This window comes from Oryctolagus cuniculus, chromosome X (genome assembly GCF_051225735.1).
Source record: "Oryctolagus cuniculus isolate XC-2025 breed Fujian yellow rabbit chromosome X, ASM5122573v1, whole genome shotgun sequence".
Classification (NCBI taxonomy): Eukaryota; Metazoa; Chordata; class Mammalia; order Lagomorpha; family Leporidae; genus Oryctolagus; species Oryctolagus cuniculus.
In genome coordinates, this window is record NC_142888.1 from 64,102,002 (window position 1) to 64,123,484 (window position 21,483).

General features: G+C 38.4%; 1 protein-coding gene across 4 annotated transcripts in view; it reads right to left on the reverse strand.

Annotated features, from left to right (window-relative positions):
* The window catches only part of DACH2 (dachshund family transcription factor 2), a 573,911-nt gene that overhangs the window by 285,511 nt on the left and 266,917 nt on the right, over positions 1-21,483 (reverse strand). For all 4 annotated transcript variants that reach the window (XM_002720253.6, XM_017349997.4, XM_017349998.4 and 1 more), the window contains one exon: positions 12,060-12,172. In XM_002720253.6, coding sequence (XP_002720299.2) covers positions 12,060-12,172 — 113 coding nt within the window. The remainder of the gene's footprint in view (positions 1-12,059; positions 12,173-21,483) is intronic.

Genomic DNA, 21,483 nt, shown 5'->3' on the forward strand with positions numbered 1-21,483 from the left:
CCCCTCTTCGTGGAGGAACGACACAAGACCCTGCGCTGTTCTTTCGTCTGCTCGGCCCTCCCCGGGTTTGCTGCTGGTTCTTCCCGGGTTGGCTACCGTCCCTTCCACCTCCGTGGAAGGGCGGTTCCCCCTGGCCACTTTCCCCACTTCCGCGGGGGAGCGGCACACCGCCGGCCGGCTCTCTCGGGGGCTGCACAGGTGTTCCTTCAGATAGATGTTCCCCTTAGATGTTCCTGGTGCATGTTGTCTCTCTCCTCCTTTATAGTCCTCCTCTGCCAATCCCAACACGGCTGCCCACACGCCGAGTACGCTGCTCTCCTCCAATCAGGAACAGGATCAGCTCCTGGAGGTCATCACTCAAGTTGGCAAGAGGCAGCTGCGTAGAAGCTGTTTTCTCCTCTCCCAGTGCCATATTGTGGGAGAGCAGATGCATAGAATAAGTCCTAATTCCAGTAACTCAGTCCAGTCCGGGTTGCTCCCCACAGAAATGAAAGCATATATCCACATAAAATGTGTACATGAAGATTTAAAGTAGTATCATTCATAATAACAAAATGCTGGGAAACAACTCAAATGCCTGTTAGAGGTAATATGTAAACAAATTGTCACATATCCATACCATGAAATACTATTCAGCAATAAAAATGAATGAAGTATTGATGCATGAAACAATTTGGAATCTTAATATCATTATACTAAGTGAAGGAAGTCAGACAAAGAAATAATGCATTCTCTATTACTCCCTTTGTATAAAACTTTAGGAAATGAAAACTAATCTATAGCAATAGAACACAAATCAGTGGTTGGCTGAGGTACAACCAGAGAAGAAGGGATGGGTCACTAGGAAACTTAGGAGAATGGGTATGTGTACCACCTTGATTGGAGTGATAGGTTCATAGATGTGTATGTATCTTCCACTGCTAGTTCATTCTCCAGATAGCCACAATGATGGGCTGGTTCAGGCCAAAGCAAGGAGTCAGGAGTTTCATCCTGGTCTCCCATGTGGGTAGCAGGGGCCCAAAGCACTTGAACCATCCTCTACCACTTTTCCCGGGCCATTAGCAGGGTGCTGGATTGAAGGTGGAGCAGCCAGGATTCAAAATGGCACCCATACGTGATGCCAGCATTGCAGGCAGCAGCTTTACCCACTACACCAAAACACTGGTCATGGGTATATTTTTTATCAAGGGCCTTATTCAATGTTTCTCAAATAATCATCCACAGTTGTATATGATGACCCTCTCTGCATCAACTGATTATTCCTAATTGCCCCTTTTCATCTAATGATGGTGCTACCTGACAAATTCTTCTTCAGTTCTTCATTTGATATTCATTGCTGCCCTGGGTGAGTCATTTCAGTTACACTTACTTCAGTCATTTAAGGAACTTCATATGCCTTCACATAGGGTGCAAAGGGAAAGAGTCTTCAATATGATTAAAAACGTAGTTCCTCTCTGTTAGTCCTTGGAAAATACAACTAATACTACTAGAAAAGAAAATCTAACCTACAGAAAAGAGAAAAATAAGTCAGAGTTTAAACACCTCTTTTTATGTTATCATTTAATGAGTCTGACAATTCTAATTGTTATTGCTAATGTTCACATAAGGAGTATGATTTGCTAGCCCAGATTGATCTTACATAAAAATTTAAAAAGTACTGTCTCCTGAAATTTTCAGATGTACATTAAATACAGCACTCTAAAACAAAAAAATTAAAATTCTATGTTTATGGATTGTCTACAAGGCCTCAAGCATATGTGCAAATTTGTAATAAAAAATGTTGCGTTAGCAAACTCTCAGGATTTTGCTTACATTTAATATAAAGTTGAGATAAGGAAAAAGCAAAGACAAGCAAAAAGGTCACACAAAATATTTTCGTCAATACTACCTCTGCAGTAACTAATCACTATCCCCTAAGCTTCAGTTGCTAATAAAGGCAAGGTACATCAGGTAGAGGGGTGTGGGCATTTGACTTAGGACACCCACATCCCATATAGCAGTGCCTGCTTTCAGGTCCCAGCTTCACTCCTGATTCCAGCTTCATGCTATGCACATCCTGGGATTCAGCAAGTGAAGGCTCAATTAGTTGGGTTAATGTTATCCATGTGGGAGACAGAGATTGTGTTCCCAGCTCCTAGTTTAGGCCTGGGCCAGCCTCAGCTGTTGTGGGCATTTGGAGAGTGAACAGGTGTGAGATATTCTCTCTCTCTCTCTCTCTCTCTCTCTCTCTCTCTCTCTCGTGTTTCAAATGAATAGAATTAATTAATTAAAATAAAGACAGGATACCTTATGCTCTATGAATTTTCAAAAAGTGGGTTCTATCCTATTTTATCCATTTTTGGTCATGATATGCAGTTGATGCCAATAGATGCTAAATCTCATTACTCTTTACTTCTTTAATAGACAATATATTTTTTGCTCTGCAGCATTCCTGGGATGATTGAAACTCAGTGTATTTTGCTTAACAAGTGTACAGACTATCTTTTGATAAAGCTAATGACATGTTTTACTATAATGGGGTATTTCAGTACAACCATCCAGTGTATCCAATAAAATAAAGTAATGACAAGGCAGCTTATCATCTGTCAGGCATATTATACAATGGAAATTTTTATTGTGTTATTTAAATGTACTCTTTTTCCTCTAGAATAAAGCAAGTTAGCATAATGAGAAGACACTTAAGGAGTAAGACAGGTAGCAGGTGAAGAATTGTGTATTTCATTTCATGTAAGTTGTGTATTATGGGAGAAATGTTGTTGGAAGATGGGCCCTGGAGATGGAAATGTCTTTTGATAATCTGATAGACTTGGCTTGTGACTATGTGATTTTTGTAAGAGATCTCTCATTTGGGGATGGTTTGCAGATCAACCAGATGGAAAGCAGGGTACTGTGGGATATATCATTTATCACAATGACAGTGTGTAGGCATCAATGATCCTCTCAACACAGGAGGAAGCTAGAACTGCAAATGTGGAGCAGCATTGCAGCTGGATTAGTGGCGTTTGGCAACACATGTATTTCTCATTAACTTAATCATATTAATTCATTAGCCATATATATCAGAGTAATTCACTCAAGAATTGTCACCAGTAATAATTTATAATTGCTACCTTTCTCAACATGAGAAATAGGTTGGAGTCATTCCCAAGATTGTTTCTATACTTCTTGGAAGGAAAAATTATAGGCACACATACATAATGATATCAATGATTATAAACTATCTTTATACTGGCTTCTCCACACTACAAATTATTATGTGAATCATCAAGAAAGAAAAAAAGTTTTACTTCATTGAAGTTATACAAGCATCAGCAGTTAAATGGATGGATTAGTCCAAAGTTTTCCTGCTCTCTAAAACACCAAACAACATCTGATCTCTTAGAGTAAATTTAATAGCTTCTATTTGATCGCAAAGATTTATAGCCTGAAGTTTCAGCATCTAGTTTTCATATAAGACAGAGTTTGGTCTATCTGGAAAGTTATGGTATCTGTAGCAAAAGGGCCTGAAATTCTGGCCCCACTCTTGCTATCTTAGATTTAGGGCAAGTCATAGAACTTCCTGAAAGCTCATTTTCATAATTTGTTAATCAGAAATCATGATTGGCCAGCGCCGTGGCTCACTAGGCTAATCCTCCGCCTGCGGCGCCGGCACTCTGGGTTCTGTCTCAGTTGCTCCTCTTCCTGTCCAACTCTCTGCTGTGGCCCGGGAAGGCAGTGGAGGATAGACTAAGTGCTCGGGCCCTGCACCCACATGGGAGACCAGGAGGAAGCACCTGGCTCCTGGCTTCGGATCAGCGCAGTGCGCCTGCCATAGCGGCCATTTGGAGGGTGAACCAACGGAAGGAAGACCTTTCTCTCTGTCTCTCTCTCTCACTGTCCACTCTGCCTGTCAAAAAAAAAAAATCATGATTGATAAAAGAATCAAATGAGAAGATGATTGAAACAAGTTCTTTTTAACTTAAAGTTTGTCTATTTGCATATACATATACACACATTAAAGATGTGGGAGTGGAACAAGTGTTCTGGTCCAGTGGGTTAAGCCACTACTTGGGATACCTACATCCCATACTGAGGTGCCAGTTTGAGTCATGGCTTCTCCACTTCCAATCCAGTTCTACCAATGCATCCTGGGAGAAAAGATATGATGACTCAAGGGCTTGGCACCCTGTCACTTGCATGGAAGACCCTGATGGAGTTCTGGGTTCCTGGCTTTGGCCTGGTTCAATCCTGGCAGTTACAGGCATTTGGGAAGTGAACCAGTGGATGGGAGCTTAATCTCTTTCTCTCTCTCTCTCTCTCTCTCTCTCTCTCATTCTCTCTCTCTGACTTTCAGGTGTCGGGGAATAGTCCGTGGCGGCATCACTAGGCAGAGGTTTTTACTTTCGGTTTTGACTGGGGGCTTTCCAACGGGCGGGGCTCTCTGGAGGCGGAGGGAGGGATCGAGGTCGAGGTAAACAACAAGATGGCGCCAGGACCCCCCGCAGTGAGTCTGCCTGCCTGCCTGCTGCGTGACACCTCACCTGATTGGCCGAAGGACGCGTGCCCTTCACGTGAACAGAGACCAGATTGGTGTGCCTGATGCATGGACTCTAGCTTGCTTCTGATTGGTCACATTTTGTATATAAGCCGCGGGTGTGAGGAGGAAGCTCCCCTCCCCTCCCCTCCCCCCTCCCCCCCTCCCCCCCTCCCCCCCTTCCTCCCTTCCTTTCTACCTCTGCCAAGGCTACTTTCTCTAATAAAAAGTCTACTGAAGACCAATAAGCGTCGTTCGTTCTTTTCTCGCCCAAGAAACCGTCATTGCGGGCCCTGGGTTGAGTCTTCTGGCCAGACTCCCCGAGAAGCCCACGGCATTCAGGTACATAGAAAATTAAGTAAACGTCTTTAAAAGATGTGGGAGTGCTTTTAAATCACTATATACACTGTTATCATTATGCCATCATCAATAACACCATGACTCTGTGATGATTTCTTAAATTCCAATTGTTTCCCCTGCACATACATGGGAAGTAATGACTTCTACCTATGAGTCACCCAGGCAGAGCAAAGTTGTTTGATAGGAACCTAAAATTTGCATATAGATATTTTAGGTTAAAATAATTATACTACATATAGCAAAAAAGCACTGACAGACATTAATAAAGAAACTGGAGCTGGGAAACTCAGATTCAGCTAATATGACTATAGTTGTATTTATTAAACTGATATATTTAAGCATTTTTAAAAGATTTATCATTTATTTGAAAGGCAGAATTACAGAGCGATAAGAAGAAACAGAGAGAGATATCTTCCATCCAATGGTTTACCACTCTCCAAATGGTCACAATGGCCAGTTCTGAGCCAGATTGAAGCCTAGAGCCAGAAACTACATCTGGGTCTCCCTTATGGGTTCAGGGGCCCAAGTACTTGAGCCATCTTCTGCTGCTTTCACAGATGCATTAGCAGGGAGCTGGATCAGAAGTGGAGCAGCAGGGACCAGTGCTCATATGGGATGCCAGAGTCACAGGCAGAGGCTTAACCCTTTGTGCCATAATACTGGCCCCTAAGCTTTTTATTTAATAGAGAAACTACAGATGCGTGTTAACCTAAACCACATTCTATGTTCTAAATAATAGTAATTCAACTTTTGGCTACTTTTAGATCAACAGTTCTTTCTAAGCACACAAGCAATAACCTACCTAAAGAAAAAGAAATGACATAAAATACAGCATTTATTATTTATGTGACATGAAGCACATTTCACAATATTCAACAGACATTTTCAGTCAACCATCTCAAAAGTTAGTTTGGTTTCTCTTTTTCTATTCTTTAAAAAATCAGAATGTCTGGGGCTGGTATTGTAGTGCAAAGGATTAGTATGGTATTTGCGACACTGCCATCCCATACCAGAGGATCGATTCTAGTCTTGGCTATGCTACTTCTGTTCCAGCTCTTTGCTGGTATACTTAGGAAGGCAGCAGATGGTTGCTCAAAGCTTGGGTCCCTGCCATCCACATAACAACTCAGATGGGGTTCTGGGCTCCTGGATTCAGCCTTGCCCAGCCTTGGCTATTGCGGCTATTTGGGTAGTAAACCAACAGATGGGATCGCTCTTTGTCATTGTCGCTTTCAAATAAATAAACATTTTTCAAAAATCAGAATGTCCAAGGAACTCTCCTCATAATCACATCTTAGCATCCATACTAAATGAGTAAGAAAGTAAAATGTTGCATGGAAAGAAAGAACAATGATTCCAATGATGTGAACAGGTGAATTGACATTACAGATGTTGGCTCTCTGTATCAGCAGCTTCCGCATCCACAGATTCAACCACCTATGAATGGAAAGTAGCTCAAAAATGTGTCAGTACTGAACATGCACAGAATGTTTGTCTTGTCATTTTTCCCTAAACAATATAGTATAGCAACTGTTTACACAGCTTTGACAATGCATTAGGTATTATTTGTAGTCTCTAATTGATTTAAAGAATACGGAAGGTGTGCATAAGTTATATGCAACCACTATGCCTTTTTATATAAGGCCCTGAGAAACTATGGATTTTGGTGCCCAAGGAGGAGCCTAAAACCAATTCCCTTCAGATACCAAGAAATGACTGGATCTCATACCACGCAGTTGACATTGCACTGCCAACGCTTAGCATAATTCTACTTTTTACTCTGCTAATTATAAGGTGATGGCTATAGCTACTATTTCTGATTTTGATCTTCATGGGCTCAGTTACCCAGAGATTTGGATGGCAGCTGACACACTTAAAAATATTTTACCACAATACAGCTAGAGGGAGAAACCAAATAAAGACTCTGATATCTTTTAAGAAACCAACACTATAGGAATTTCAACTGAAGCACTTCATTACTTCCTTGTAATCTGTCACTTTAAATTGCTTTCAGAGCAAATTACACATCTGTCTATTTGCAATTTTTCATAAACTGAAGGAAGACGAGTAGTCATCTCCTGGGAAATTCAAAGGCATATATGACTAGTCCATCCCTTCAGTGTGATCCAGAGATATTAGCACTTCTACAGAGATGCAGACAAAGATGGGAATAACATGCCCTGTTCTTTTTCCCTTATAGTCTAAACGTTGTTTACAGAAAATGCTGGAAAAAAACAGAATTTTATGCATTAATGCTCCATCAGAGAATTAAGATATTGATTGTATGATAGGAACAGAGAGGAGAAACATATGAGATGAGGATATCAGTAGCTCAAATATATAAAAGCAAAATGCAGTAAAACTTCATTTTGATGGGGTGGGTATTTGGTGTAGCAGTTAAATCACTACTTGGGACACTCATGTACCACATCACAGTGCCTATTTCAATTACTGTATACTGCACTTCTGATTTCAGCATCCTGCTAATGCACACTCTGGTAGGCAGCTAATAATGGCTCAAGTACTTGCCTCTCTGGCACCTATGTGGAAGATCCAGATTGAGTTCCCAGCCCCTGACTTCAGCCAGGCCCAGTGTGACTGTTGCAGATATTTTGGGGAGTGGTGCAGAGTAGATGCTCAATTAAAAAAATTAAATGAAAGAATTAAGGCATATCCATTCAGATACCATGTCTACCTATAGTTACTTAGATATAATATCTAGATGAATATCTGATAATATTGTCATGAATAGGTCCTAAGGAACCTACCTTAGGGAATAAAGACCAGTAATTAACATACTGGTTATTTATGTTATGGATATTACTAAAGGAATGTTAGGTACCCAAATACCCTCCAAATATTTTAATGACCCTATACTCATACAAACATTAACACACACACACACGCGCGCGCGCGCGTGTCTTGGTTATACAGTTAATTTGCTTAAAAATAACAATTTTATTAATACTGGAGTCTTTATAACAGCCACTTTATGTTATCACACATTCTGAACTAGTGGACTTTGAACAAATCAGGTTTCATTAATCATGAGAAAGATAATCAAGAACAAAAATAAACATTTTTGAAATTAAAACAAAAAATACAAATTACAAAGGGAAATTGAATAAGATAAAAATAGAAAAGATTGTGTCCAACCTTTGTATTGTATTAGCTTCCTGATACTGTGCTTGGGAAGGCAGCATATGATGGCCCAAGTACTTGAGCCCCTGCCACCTATGTGGAAAACTCAGATGGAGTTCCAAGCTCCTGACTTTAGCCTGGCCCTTGTCTGTCTGTCTGTCTCTCTCTCTCTCCATGTCTTAACACTCCCTCCCACTATCACTCTGTCCTTTAAATAAATAAATGAATAAATAAGTCTTTAAATACATAGAAAAATTTTACCCACAGACTATGGTAATAAAACAATATGGTATATGTGATTTTTATACTGCCTTTTTAAGATTTAAATGTTAAGGTATAAGAATTGAAGTATTATTTTCAAATAAATCTAAGAATGATGCCTTAAACACTTATAATATTTGTCGCTGGCATTTTTTTTGCAACTGCCAAAGGAAAAGAACAATTTCAATGCAATTTAATGTACAAAATATCACAATATCTGAAAAACACACTATGATCATTGTTTGTTACCTTAAACCTCACTTTCAAGCTATAAACTTGAAGAATAATATTTCTTACTTTAAAAAAGATATTTTGAACATATTAGGAAACTAAAATAAGTAAATTTTGTAAAACACTCTGATAATCATGGGGGCAGATAATTCTAGACCCTTAACAGACCACATTAACAACATCAACTAAATTCTTCAAAAGTGCTTTTAAATAATATTAATGACATTTAAGTTTGTGAATCATGGTAAATATGACGTCAAATATGAAACACCAACATCAAAATTGAGAGCAGATTCCATCTCAATTATCTTTGCTAATGAAGTAATGTGTCTAAACCAAAATAATGCACGATTCCAAAAATTCTTTCTATTTGACTATACACCGTTGGACTATAGGAGAGTATGATATTCTCAGGTATACAAAATAATTTCATGTAAACTAAGAAATTAGGATTATTCTTAAATAAACCTAAGAATGATGCTTTAGAATTGTATAGATTCTTCCAGCTTCCCCGGATACTATTTTTCTACTTGCTGCATCTTCAACAGTTGTGCCCATACCTTCCCCCATCCAACCCCATATCTTCCTCTAGCATCCCACTGTAGGCACAAAGAGCTGAAAAATGAGGAGTGTTGTTTCAATGGCTCACTCGGTGGTAAACCCAAGTTGTAGCAGGGAAGGCCAAAGCCCCAATCCAAGGAGGAGGTTCCATCATCTTGCTGGGGGTGAAGCACATATGTCAAGTAAGAATAGAGGCTGTGGAGTTAAAAAGACCTGGGTTTGGAACTGAGCTCTACCACTCACTCACTTTGTAACCTTAAGCAATTAATTAAAACTCACTGCATCATGGATTGTTTACTTGAAAAATGAAGACGATACCCATAAGGCTACCATGAAGGTTGAATGAAGTGTATATAAAACATTTATCGCCCATGCCTGAAGCATAAAAACTTAATAAATATTAGAGCTTTTCCTCAATAGGTAAGCTACTAATGCTTACAACAGCAGATTATCTTCAAGACAATTTCATCTACACATTCACCCAAAACCAGAACACAGATTTTATTAATTACATGGTGCTATTTCTGGGTTCTGGCAAGGTATTTTAGAAGTCAACAAATAGGTTATCATTTATTGAGTGCCAATATATATTTCAGGCACTGTTATCCTTCTGTAGTCACTTATATGCTCAGGAATATCTTCTTTTTTATCTGAATTGGCTTTTAAATATGTACAGTCACCAAATTCGTTATTTTCTTCCAAAGCCTGTGTCACTCCCTAAGTTCTCTTAACTAATGATTCTATCATCAGTTAAGCCTGTCACTCAAATTGGAGACAAATCAACCCAATCTCTGCCCTCTCATGATATATATCTATCAGGTATCAAGGGTAAGGAATTCTAATTACTAAAGCAGTCTGAAACTCTTTTCCACTCTGTTAAATTTGTCTCTGTTTAGGCCCTCAGTAATTCTTGTATTGTAGCAACTAACCTTTGTTCATTTCATCACCTTCTTTGCTATCGACTGTCTACAGCAATTATTTCTAAAATACTTATTCAGTTACTTATCATTGTATTCTTTTACCTACATAATTTTTTAATTTTTTCTTAAATTCCTGGGGCCAGGGTTGTGGCATAGCAGGTAAAGCCACCTCCGGTTATGCTGGCATCCCATATGGGCAACTGTTCAAGATGCGGTTCCTCCACTTCCGATCCAGCTCCCTGCTAATACACCTGGTAAATTAGTGGGAGATGACCCAAGTGCTTGGGACCCTGCACCCATGTGGGAAATCCACAGGAAGCTCCTGACTTCTGGCTTTGGCCTGGCCCAGCCCCGCCCATCGTGGCAACTGGGGAGTGAACCAGAGGATGGAAGATTCTCTGTGTGTGTGTGAGTGTGTGTGTACGTGTGTTTGTCTTCTTCTTGTTGTGTAACTCTTTCAAATAAATAAATAAATAAATACTTTACAAATTAAAAAACAAAAAAACAAAAAAACAAAATCCTATGTGAATTGAAATGTAAAATTCCAACTGAAAGTGTGTACATTTGTTGCAGTGGTTAAGATACCACTTGGGACACCCACATCCCATATTCTAGCACCTGAGTTCAGGTATGAGCTGTGCTTCTGATTCCAACTTCCTTCTAATGAACTAGCAGATGGAAGAGCTCATCTCCTTCTCCCTCACCCTACCTCCCCATTTCTCAGTCACTTCACCTTTCAAATAAGCAAATACATTTAAAAAATACAACCGAGGCAGAGGTGTGTAACCCAGAAGTACTTCTCCAGTTCCATGTCCCAAGTAAGGAAAGTCCTTAAGGAGCCTTTAGAAACCACTGGTCTATAGTGAAAAATAAGCTGCTTAACATGATCAATCAAATGCTGGCTTCACAAGCTGGCTTTTTACTCACTTTCTATTCTAAACAGAATTTCTATTCTAAACACAATTCTTATTCTAAACTCAAATCTCTATTCCAGTCTCTTCTACTTAATTACTATACTCCCACCACACTAGGCTCTTTCTCATCATTGTATAACCTTCTGCACTCTTTCTCTCTGTTCAGAATACTCTTTCTTTGATTTTCCATTTGTCCAATTCTCACTCAGCTGGCAAGATATAACTCTGGAGATTCCATCTTTCTAGGTATTACTCAACTTACCAAACTGATTCAGTTGAGTCCACCTGCACAATTTTATAACACCCTATATGTACTTGTATTATAGTTTCTATCAGATTTTAATGCAATTATTAAATTGCATTCCTTTCTCCATAATTATACTGTGACCAGGATCACTATTCATATATTTTTGCCTTAACTATGAATCAACACCCAAAACACAGCAGGTGCTTTTAAATGTTTGTATCATTGAAGGTAGATATAAAGATTCCCTTGTCATTAATTCATTTTAATGATTTTTAAAGTTTCAATTAGACAAATATTTTTTAAATGTTTATATTTAGTTACCTTTAAAGAATCAAAAACGTTCAATGACAATTTATGAGACCGATATTTTCATCTGTTCATCACAACCTTAATGCAAAACATTAAATCATCATTCATGACAATAATCACCTGCACTTCTTTTTTTCTAATTATAAAGCTTCTCTATCAGGATGCCTTTTTTTCTATTTTCTGTCCTCGAGTAATAACTTGGACAATATATAAGGATGCCCAGAACTCCTGAAAGCGAAAAGCATATTACTGAGCTACAAGCAGGTGTGCTACATCTAGAAGAGGCTTTGAGATGATGCTACTTTGGCCAGGGCCCTCCACCCCGCCCCCAACACATAAACATACACATACCAGTATATACATATAAAAAGAGCTTGACAGGAATTTCTTGCAAAGATATGACAATTTTTAAATCATGTCCATTTGGTTTCAGTAACTGAACTAAAACACTTGTTTTCATGAATACTCAAGCAATTCAATAATGTAACCTCTGGTAGAGCTTGAAAAGCTCTGAAGGACAAGGCAGTTAAATCAATATTAGTTTATTTCAAATGCGAGGGAGTATGAAGAGACAAGGCTGATTGTCGGATGGATTTTATTACCTGTTGGAGTGATAAGTCCTGGTGATAAGAGGCCGGGGACTGCATGGGGCAGAAGGCGGGCATTGTCCTGCAACACTCCCAAAGAACGCTTAGGGGGCCTGCCAGGCCTTGAGCTGGTGAAAAATAGACAAACAGAGATCAGGTTAAAAAGATCTCCTTTCTGGAAATACCACCACTTGCTACCTTTACCTTCTAAATCTTATTTAATTGCCAAGAGTGATAGAATTTTACATCTAAAACCACGTATGTTCATGGATTACTAAATGGCAAGTACTTTCCTTTCCACTAAATTTCCTAACATAGTTATGGCTTATTAAAGCCATAAGGGATCAATTCCTAGTTTAAATTCCATTTACAGGCTAGCACTTTGCTATACAGTTCACCTGTTGTGAGAAAACCTAAGTTACCCACTGCACTTAAAGCTACACATGACTCCTGGCATTAATATACGCTACTGAAATCTGAGATAGTGACTCACAGAATTAAGACTGTGTAGAATGCACAGTGATTAAGTCTCTGCTCAGCATGCCAGAGGTGAGTAGTAAAAAGCTGAGAGATGTAGAATAAAACCTGATGTTTATTACCATTTCCACAGCTGCTGGAAGTCCAGATGGAACAAAGGAACCCAACCTTCAGTAGTTTTTCCCTTCCTATTTTTTAAACCAGGCTAAATATCCAGCAGCATGTGCTCTTGGAGTGGCTGTACTAACAAAACCTGCCACCTTTGCAATCTACACTGTCTTTTATCTCATATGATTGATGTTTTAACTCATGACTTGAGTTTAAATTTAAAACATTAACCCAACCTATTACATGTGCTCATTCTTCACTTTATTGTGAGCAGTTCAGAAATTGCAATTGAATATACTAATACATAAAATAATAAAATAAAAATTAAGTATCTATTGTCTTCTTCCTGCATGCTAACACAGTTGATGTACTGAAAATATCATTTGGAAGCTGTGACCGACCATCATAGAGACTTAAGAAGTAATAGATCATTAAATTCAGGTCATCCTCAAGTCATGCAAATATATTTTAAATACTACGTTCCTATGTTGCTTAAGCTGTGTCTGTTGCCTTTTAGTAGACATACAGTTTACAAAGCTGAATAATAGGGCTTTTGACAAAATATTGTGAAATTATATATTAAATAACCTAGGTCACAAAATGTATGAGTTTAAGATAGAGAACATTTCCAAAAGTGACTTTTGATTCACAAAGAAATTTAAGTTAAACCTCACTCTATCAACTTTGTAGTAGCAAAGTGCTCCATCAATATAAGACAAACTCTGCTTTTAAATGAAGACAACTTCTAGCAACCTTACACAGAGGTACCATTACCCCGTTCATTTTTCATACACTGTGCTAGTGTTATTTTATTCCATTGTACATCAATATTGTATATCAATCTATCTACCACAAAAAGATTCTGTTTTTCTCACATAACGTTTCAATTTTTTAAACTGACTCTCCTCTCCTTTCTACTTGATGCTGGGCCACAATTTATTTTATGTAATTCAGTGTTGTTACCCTGTTTGCCCTTGCCTTGGTTTGTGGCTTCCTAACTCCTTTAAGGAATAGGAGAAGTATGCTATTTACTTCAAATGTCCTAAAGAATTCCAAGGTTGCATAATAGTGTTCACCAGAGTATATCCACTCATTAGAAAAAAGCATATTATTTGGTTGAATAATAATTACCAAATCTAGACTTTATAAGCACTTTCTTGTATCCTTCCATTTGTTATAATTCAAATCTACCAACATTTTTTAAATTCACCTGATGGCTCTTTGTACTTTTGCACTGTGAACATTTCAGCACTGTCTCCATGTTCACTATCGCTTTCACAGGCTGCCTCCAGAAGGAAGCAGCCCGATGCTTCCTTCACTTCCATATGATGAGCCATATGACTGCCAGCTGTTAACAGCACAGTCTGCGAGCCATACGGTTTAACTAGTTCCGTTCCAAATTTTTGGTAAGTCCTCACTCTTTGAAGCAACTCTTCTCCAGTAAGTAGATTCACACTTGGGAAACATTAGCAACCTATTAGCCAGTGGTTTTACCTTTAATTCCAAGATTTGAAAAACTTGGTCAAATTCCCAACTCTGGATCTATATTGGAGAATTCATGGCTTGTGTCACAAATGGCTTGATAGTGTATCTGTTGCATAAGTTATAAACTGCAGAGGGCCATATTCTCCATCACAACATTCTTTTCAGTTTAGAATGTTATGATTTTAGTATGATCAACTTTGAGTTTCCCCAAGAAGAACCGAAATTCCTAGTTTTGTTTGACATTGTATCCTAAGCAATTCTCATAGTTTCTAACACAGAGAAAGAGCCAGTAAGTGGTTAAATAAATCAGTGACTTAATATAGATAAGAAATACTTTGTCACTCTTTCCACAATTTTCAATATTCCTTAGATCATTCTACTCTCCTTGACAACAGGAACAGTTGATTGCATGATTTAAACATCAGGTAATTCTTTTGTAAATCTTGGACTCCAGAACAATTATACGAGCTGCAAAACATGATCCACTCAAATCTGACTCTGTATGCATATAAAGGTAAAGAAGACTACAGATAGAATACAGGTCACTGCCGTATTCTCTTAGAGGCCCTACTGAAATCAGAATATGGGGTGCCATATGATATTACCATGTGCTTATTAATAAGTTCCCAATGTTAATAAGCCTGTGTGGGTTCTTGCCTCATATTCAGAGAATTCTGAATACCAGCATAAATGAATGAGTCAGCATGATGTTTTTAAGCTTTTCATTCAGTGAGAGAAATGTATAGGAGAGTGAGGGCCCTGTCCACAGAGAGGGAAACCTGGATTCATACTGAGTACCAGGAGCCAGCCACATGGAGGAGCATTTAGGCCAGGAAGCATGGGGCGGGTGGCCTGAAGGCCATGCACCCTGGAGGTGCAGGGCCATGCGTGCCCAAAATGGCAAGAAGCCAAAGAGGAAAAAAGGGCTGGGAACACTGTGTCCCAGGCTTTTAATCCACTTTCAAAGGGGAGTGGTTAATTAGTCTGATTGGCCAGTGGGCACTCAGGTGTGGTCAGGTAGCGGCATGAGGTCACACAGTGGGGTGGTGAAGGCGTGGACTTCCAGCTCACAAACCTAATCAATTTTATCCTAGATTCCAGCATACAACACTACCAGCTTCACGATCTACCTAAGGACTGCATTCTCCTAAAGTGACATATAAATCTCTAATTCAGTCATCAAATAATCCTATACCTAGTGCTGTCTGAGGGTGTGTCTTGCATATTGCTAGCTATCAGGGAACCAGAGGTTAAAATGTAAACTGAACAATGGCAATGTTGTTTGAACTTTTTTTTCACTGATATATTGTGTGACCCTAGAACAGGTTCTGCCTTCCAGGAGCTTGTGATCTAACGACAGACATATATATTTGTCTTGTTATTTCAAATTATCGATTGGTTAGTGAGTATGATTGTGTGATACCTACTTCTGAACCTGTTTAAATTTATCAATGAACAAGAATCACATTCGGGTGCCTATGATTTATTTTTGGCATAAAGAGTTGAAATTTGAAAACAAATTAATTAGAATTAAGTTTGTTTTTTGAAAGCACATTATACTCATAAAAGTGCCATACAAATACAAGATAGCTTTTTATTTATTTTCATATCTAATGATCCTCTGTAGCAAGGCTTTAGCACTAAAAAAGCTCCTGCAATTCCCTTCAAAGAACACTGCCTGACAATATGATGAAAATCTTTTTTTCTCAACTCTGTAGAAAGTTGGGAAAGATCATTCTTGATAGATGATCCTGCCATACTCCTTATCTTTAGGAGCTTTATTAGCATCAGGCAGATATTTACATATTAATCAAGACAAATAAACATGTGGTGATTTATCTAAGAAACCGTTATTTGGATGACAATTTAATCAGCATAGGTTGAGAGGTCCATCATTGCAGCATCCTGTTTCTGCTAAAATATTGATTACATTACTGATCTCAGTAATGCTTTATTTTACAGGGCACAAATAACCATGTAATTACTCTTTAATTGAATGATAATTGCTTCTTGGCAATTATTTGTTTTCAGTTTAATTACAAGGTTATTTGTACTCTATAAAATGAAACAGGCTTTTTTTTTTTAAAGTTCCCACCCAAATGGTTCTACTGATATAGTACCCATGTACACCATCAGGGAAAGTTATTGTGGCACTAGGAAAACAATTCCATCAAACAGTGAAACTTTCATTAAATTTCTCAGCCAAATTTTTGAGAGCTTCAGTTTTACAGAATTAACAGTAAGTGTAACATGTATAGATGATTGGAGAGAAATTTTTATACCACAGAATCATGACTTTTTATGAGTCAAGAACATCCTTTCACATAATTTTCCTGATATGTTTTTTCTCCATCATTCTGTATACTTCTTTAGAAGAAATCAGTAGTAACTAAGCTCCCTAACATTAAAGAAATAAACCAACTTGAAATGTATATCACTAGTAGTTAATATTTCTGCAATTGAAATTGATTACCTACTAGCTTGTAAATTTCTTATACTTGGTAGATCCCTAAGAGAGAAAATTGGTAGGGCTTCTGGTGCCAACAACACATGACACATTCTGTGATATATCTATTTCAAGTAATAGACATAGTAGCTGATACTTTGCTCATTAAGATTATGAAATCCCACTGTTGGATTTATTTCTATTTCATTTGGTCAGCTATTTACAAATCAAGTAGTAAGCAACAGAATAAATGGAGTGATCTTACCATTCCGAAGAGAAAAAAGTCAGTTAATAAGTGAATTTATGATATCATAAACCTTCAAGATATTTAATATAAATCATATAGACAATACTTGCTTTAGTGAGGAATTATGATTCATGTCATCCTCTTCAATAAACGAGTATCTTAGTATTCCTTAAAGAAACCGTCATTCTGAGATTGAGAAAATTGCTGGGGGTGTAGTGGATTTAAGGGTTTTATTAAGAACAACTTGCAAAGATAACTAAAATGGAATTCCTGAAGTGGAAATCGTTAGTAATGATCTAGGATTCCCTTTTTGCTTTTCAGAGCTATCATTGAAATTTAAAATCCCTTGGGACAGTACCCAACATGTAATTGTTAGCTTGCATTAGAAGTCAGAAAACCAAGAATGACATTAGCTAGTTTTTAAAATATTGTTTACCTGCCTAGGAGTGCTGCTCTAACTTTCAGTGTGCTTGTTATATTAAATAAGATATTTTGCCAGAATACTAAGATTTTTAATTGCATCATGGATTAATAATGACCTCTTAGGTCTGAAATTCATTGCAACATTTCAAGGATGCCAAAGGTAGTTAAACTCTGCCTGACCTTTCAGTGTTTATGAAGAGAAACAAACTCTGACCTCACAGCAACCTGAATCCGTCATTTCTCAGTGTTGGCAAACTGATCACTTGTCTAACTATTGCACTGGATTGTATTCCCAACTAGATCAAAGGCCACAGCAACCAATTCAGCAACTGGGAAAATGTCATCCATGCAAAATGAGCAATTAACATTAATCATATATGAAATTGTTCAAGCTGATAACTGGGACCTGATCACTATGGTAACTCTCATAAAATGGTACTTATGTTAAAATGGGCGTCAATCAGTTCTTGGTTCATGGGAACTTAGAGTATGGCTCACCCTGTCTCTAAGAGTTGTCAATACAAGGAACAAAAACAAACCAGAGGCAAGACCATTTAGATTCTAATACCGTTGACTCCTTTTTTCAGATGTTATAAGCAATAAAATATTTAAATACAGATGTATTAAAAGCATAAGTACTAGCATTCTGTAAAAGTTAAGAAAGTTAAGGAGATTATCATTAACATAAGGGTATTGAGGATAATAGTGAAAATTTCCATTTATTAACTGGTTATTCCTTACAATATCAAAGCTCATGTACAATAACCATTGTTAATATAGTAACCTTATAATTGTTAATGATTTAATTATTTATAGCAACTGTGTGAAACTGTGATGTTTCACTACCTTGCTAACAGTGAATTTCTGGATTTTTCCCCTTTAATTAAAATAGGAATCTGATGGTTTGGACAATTTAAGGGTTGACTACTCACTTGATAGAAAGTGTAACTATGAAACTATTTTATACTTCATTTACTTGACTCTGTTTCCTATGTAAAGGAAATATGCTTTAGATCTGTTGTTAGCAACTTTAAACAAGTTTACTTTTTTGTCATAAATTGACTGAATTCTAATAAAGGTTTTAATATGATAAAAATTATATAACAAATGTAGCTGTATGACTTGAATTTTAGCAGCCTCTTCTCGTTCTGCTTGTTTAATTCCTATTAACATCAGTAGAATCACTACATGTTAGTAAATTTTAGGGTAAATCAAATTAAATAAACATTCCCTGTCTTAATGTGTATCATATCACTGTCAGATACAATATTTGTAAAATAAGAACATTCTTGAGTATATAGAGCATATCACTGTATAAAACTTCTGACATTAAGAAGTTTGGTTTACAAGTTAACATTCACATTTGGATCCTTTCCACTAGTGTCTCAGATTTATCTATACCTCACCCGCACCAAATCCCAGCCTCCATTCAATCTCTTCTTTTACTCTGTCAGCAATATAGATACACTCTCAGTTGCTGAACTATATATTGCACCCCTTGTACTCTTGTTTGATTTTCAGTCTCCAATACTTTTGTTCCACTGTAATATGTTATAATATTCCACCTCTCTCCCTTACCATCTCTGACACCCTAAGTCAGGCCTTCATCCCTTCATGCTCTACTTATTTCTACCAGGTCACTTCATTGTGTTCCAATCCATCCTACATAAACTTTGCTATAAATTGTGGTGAGATATCCTTTTCATCATGGCATGTTTTGCTCTAGAACCTTCACTACTTTCTGATGGCATGCAAAACAAATATAAATGCCTTAGTCTGGCAGAGTTCCCCAAAATATTTTTCTTGCATTTGCTCCAATTACTTTCATTTTTTTAAAGATTTATTTTATTTATTTATTTGAAAGACTGAGTTACACAGAGAGATAGAGACAGAGAGGAGAGGTCTTCCATCTGCTGGTTCACTCCCCAGATGGCCACAATGGCTGGAGCTGCGCCAATCCAAAGCCAGGAGCCAGGAGCTTCCTCCACGTCTCCCATGTGGGTGCAGGGGCCCAAGCAGTTGGGCCATCTTCTACTGCTTTCCCAGGCCATCCTAGAGAGCTGAATCAGAAAAGTAGCAGCTGGCACTAGAGCCAGTGCCCAGATGGGATGCTGTCACTTCAGGCTAGGGCTTTAACCTACTGCGCCACAGCGCCAGCCCCTCCAATTACTTTTAACATGAAGCTTCCACTCCAGCTGGAGTAGTCAATTCACTATATGCTACGCATGGTATTTAATGCTAGAACTCTTTCATTGTGAAACAGCTCAAGATATTAGAGTTCTAGAGGCCACGTTTTGTTAAATGCCACTGCCTTGGGAAGGCTGCAGTGTAAGATCCTGTAACTGTGAATATTTTTCTGAAAGGTCACTGCCTTTAACATTCTATTAACATACATGGCTTCTTTAACGGTTATTGCTAAAGATACACTAGCAACAATAGTAGAGAACCTACTACCACTAGCCAAAATATTATTTTCCATGGCTGGGGCAAATGAAATCCCATCAGTAGTTTATCATTCTATGTATAATCCCATGATGAACACAATAGTTAACATTTGAAGTTTGCATGTCTATAAGAAAATGCATCAGCATGGTGTTAAAATCACAATTTAGGATATCTTAGGAAGTGCAGTGAGTTCTTTAGGAAGCTGATCACTATTAACGTGACTCCATTAGTCTATACAGAGAAGAATACATTCACAAAACTTGCATTCAACAAGAAAAGAAGCCAGTTTCTGTGATAATTTAAAACCCTCTTAAAATTTTTCTTGGGGCCTGTGTTGTGGTGTAATGGGTTAAGCTGCTGCCCACAAAGCCTGCATCCCATATCGTCGCTGCTCCACTTCCAATCCAGCTCCCTGCTACCGTGCATAGGAAAGCAGCATAGGATGTCCCAAGTCCTTGGGCCCCTTGCACCCAAGTGAGAGAGCTCCTGACTTCTGGCTTCAGCTTGGCCCTGCCCCAGCTATTGCAACCATTTAGGGAGTGAACCAGCAGATAGAACATCTCTGTCTCTATCTCTCGACTCACTCTCTGGGACTCTGCTTTTCAAATAAATAAAATAAATTTTTAAAAATTGTTCTTCATCAGCACTAGTGCTCTGGTGTAGCTGGTAAAACCACCACCTGCAGTGCTGGCATCCCATATGGGTGCCAATTAGAGTCCGTCCCAGCTGCTCCACTTCCCATCCAGCTCTCTGCTATGGCCTGGGAAAGCAGTAGAAGGTGGCCCATGTCCTTGGGCCCCTACACCTGTGTGGGAGACCTGAAGGAAGTTCCTGGCTTCATATCAGTGTAACTCCAGCCATGGTGGCCATTTGGGGAGTGTACCAGTGGATGGAAGACCTCTCTCTCTCTGCCTCTCTTGCTTTCTCTGTGTAAATCTGAATTTCAAATAAATAAATAAATCTTTTTTAAAAAAGTGGAGAGTCAGTGGTAGTGTCCTGTTTAGCAGGTTAGTTCACCACTTAAGATGCCTGCATCCCATATCAGAGTTTCAGTTCCAGTCCCAGCTACTGCACTTCCAACCCTGCTTTCTTATAACACATCCTGGGAGGCAACAGATGATGACCCAAATGCTTGGGTCCCTGCCAGTCACATGGGAGACCTGGATGGAGTTCCTGGCTCCTGGCTTTGGCCTGGCCCAGTCTTGGCTGTTTCAGGAATCTGGGAAATGAAATCGGAGATTAAAAACCTCTCTCTCTCTCTCTCTCTCTCTTCCTCCCTGCATCCCTGTCAACCTTCCTTTCAAATACATAAATAAAGCTTTAAGAGAAATGCAGATGTTACTTTAAAATAATGTTACATTTCTGATCAAATGGAGATGATTCATTAACTCAAGTAGTACTTCATTTTCACTTTCTCGTACGTATTTTAGCTCATATTTTTAAATTTTTATAAATTAATTTTTATTTATTTGAGAGAGAGAGAGGGAGGGAGGGAGGGAGCACTCTTATCTGCTGCCTGACACCCAAATACTTGCAATTGTTGGGACTGGACCAGGCCAAAACTAAGAGCTTGGAACTCAATCCAGATCTCCCATGTGGGTGGCAGGCACCTGACCAGTTGAGCAACCAATTGTGGCCTCCCAGTGTTTGCAGTAGCAGGAATCCGGCATTGGGAGGAGAGTTCAGGAATTGCATCCAGGCCCTCCAAATTGTGTCTTAAACACTGGGCCAAACACTTGCCCCAGTTTATATATTAAGTTATATTGATTTGCAGGATCAGTTCTACAGAAAATTGCAAATAAAACACA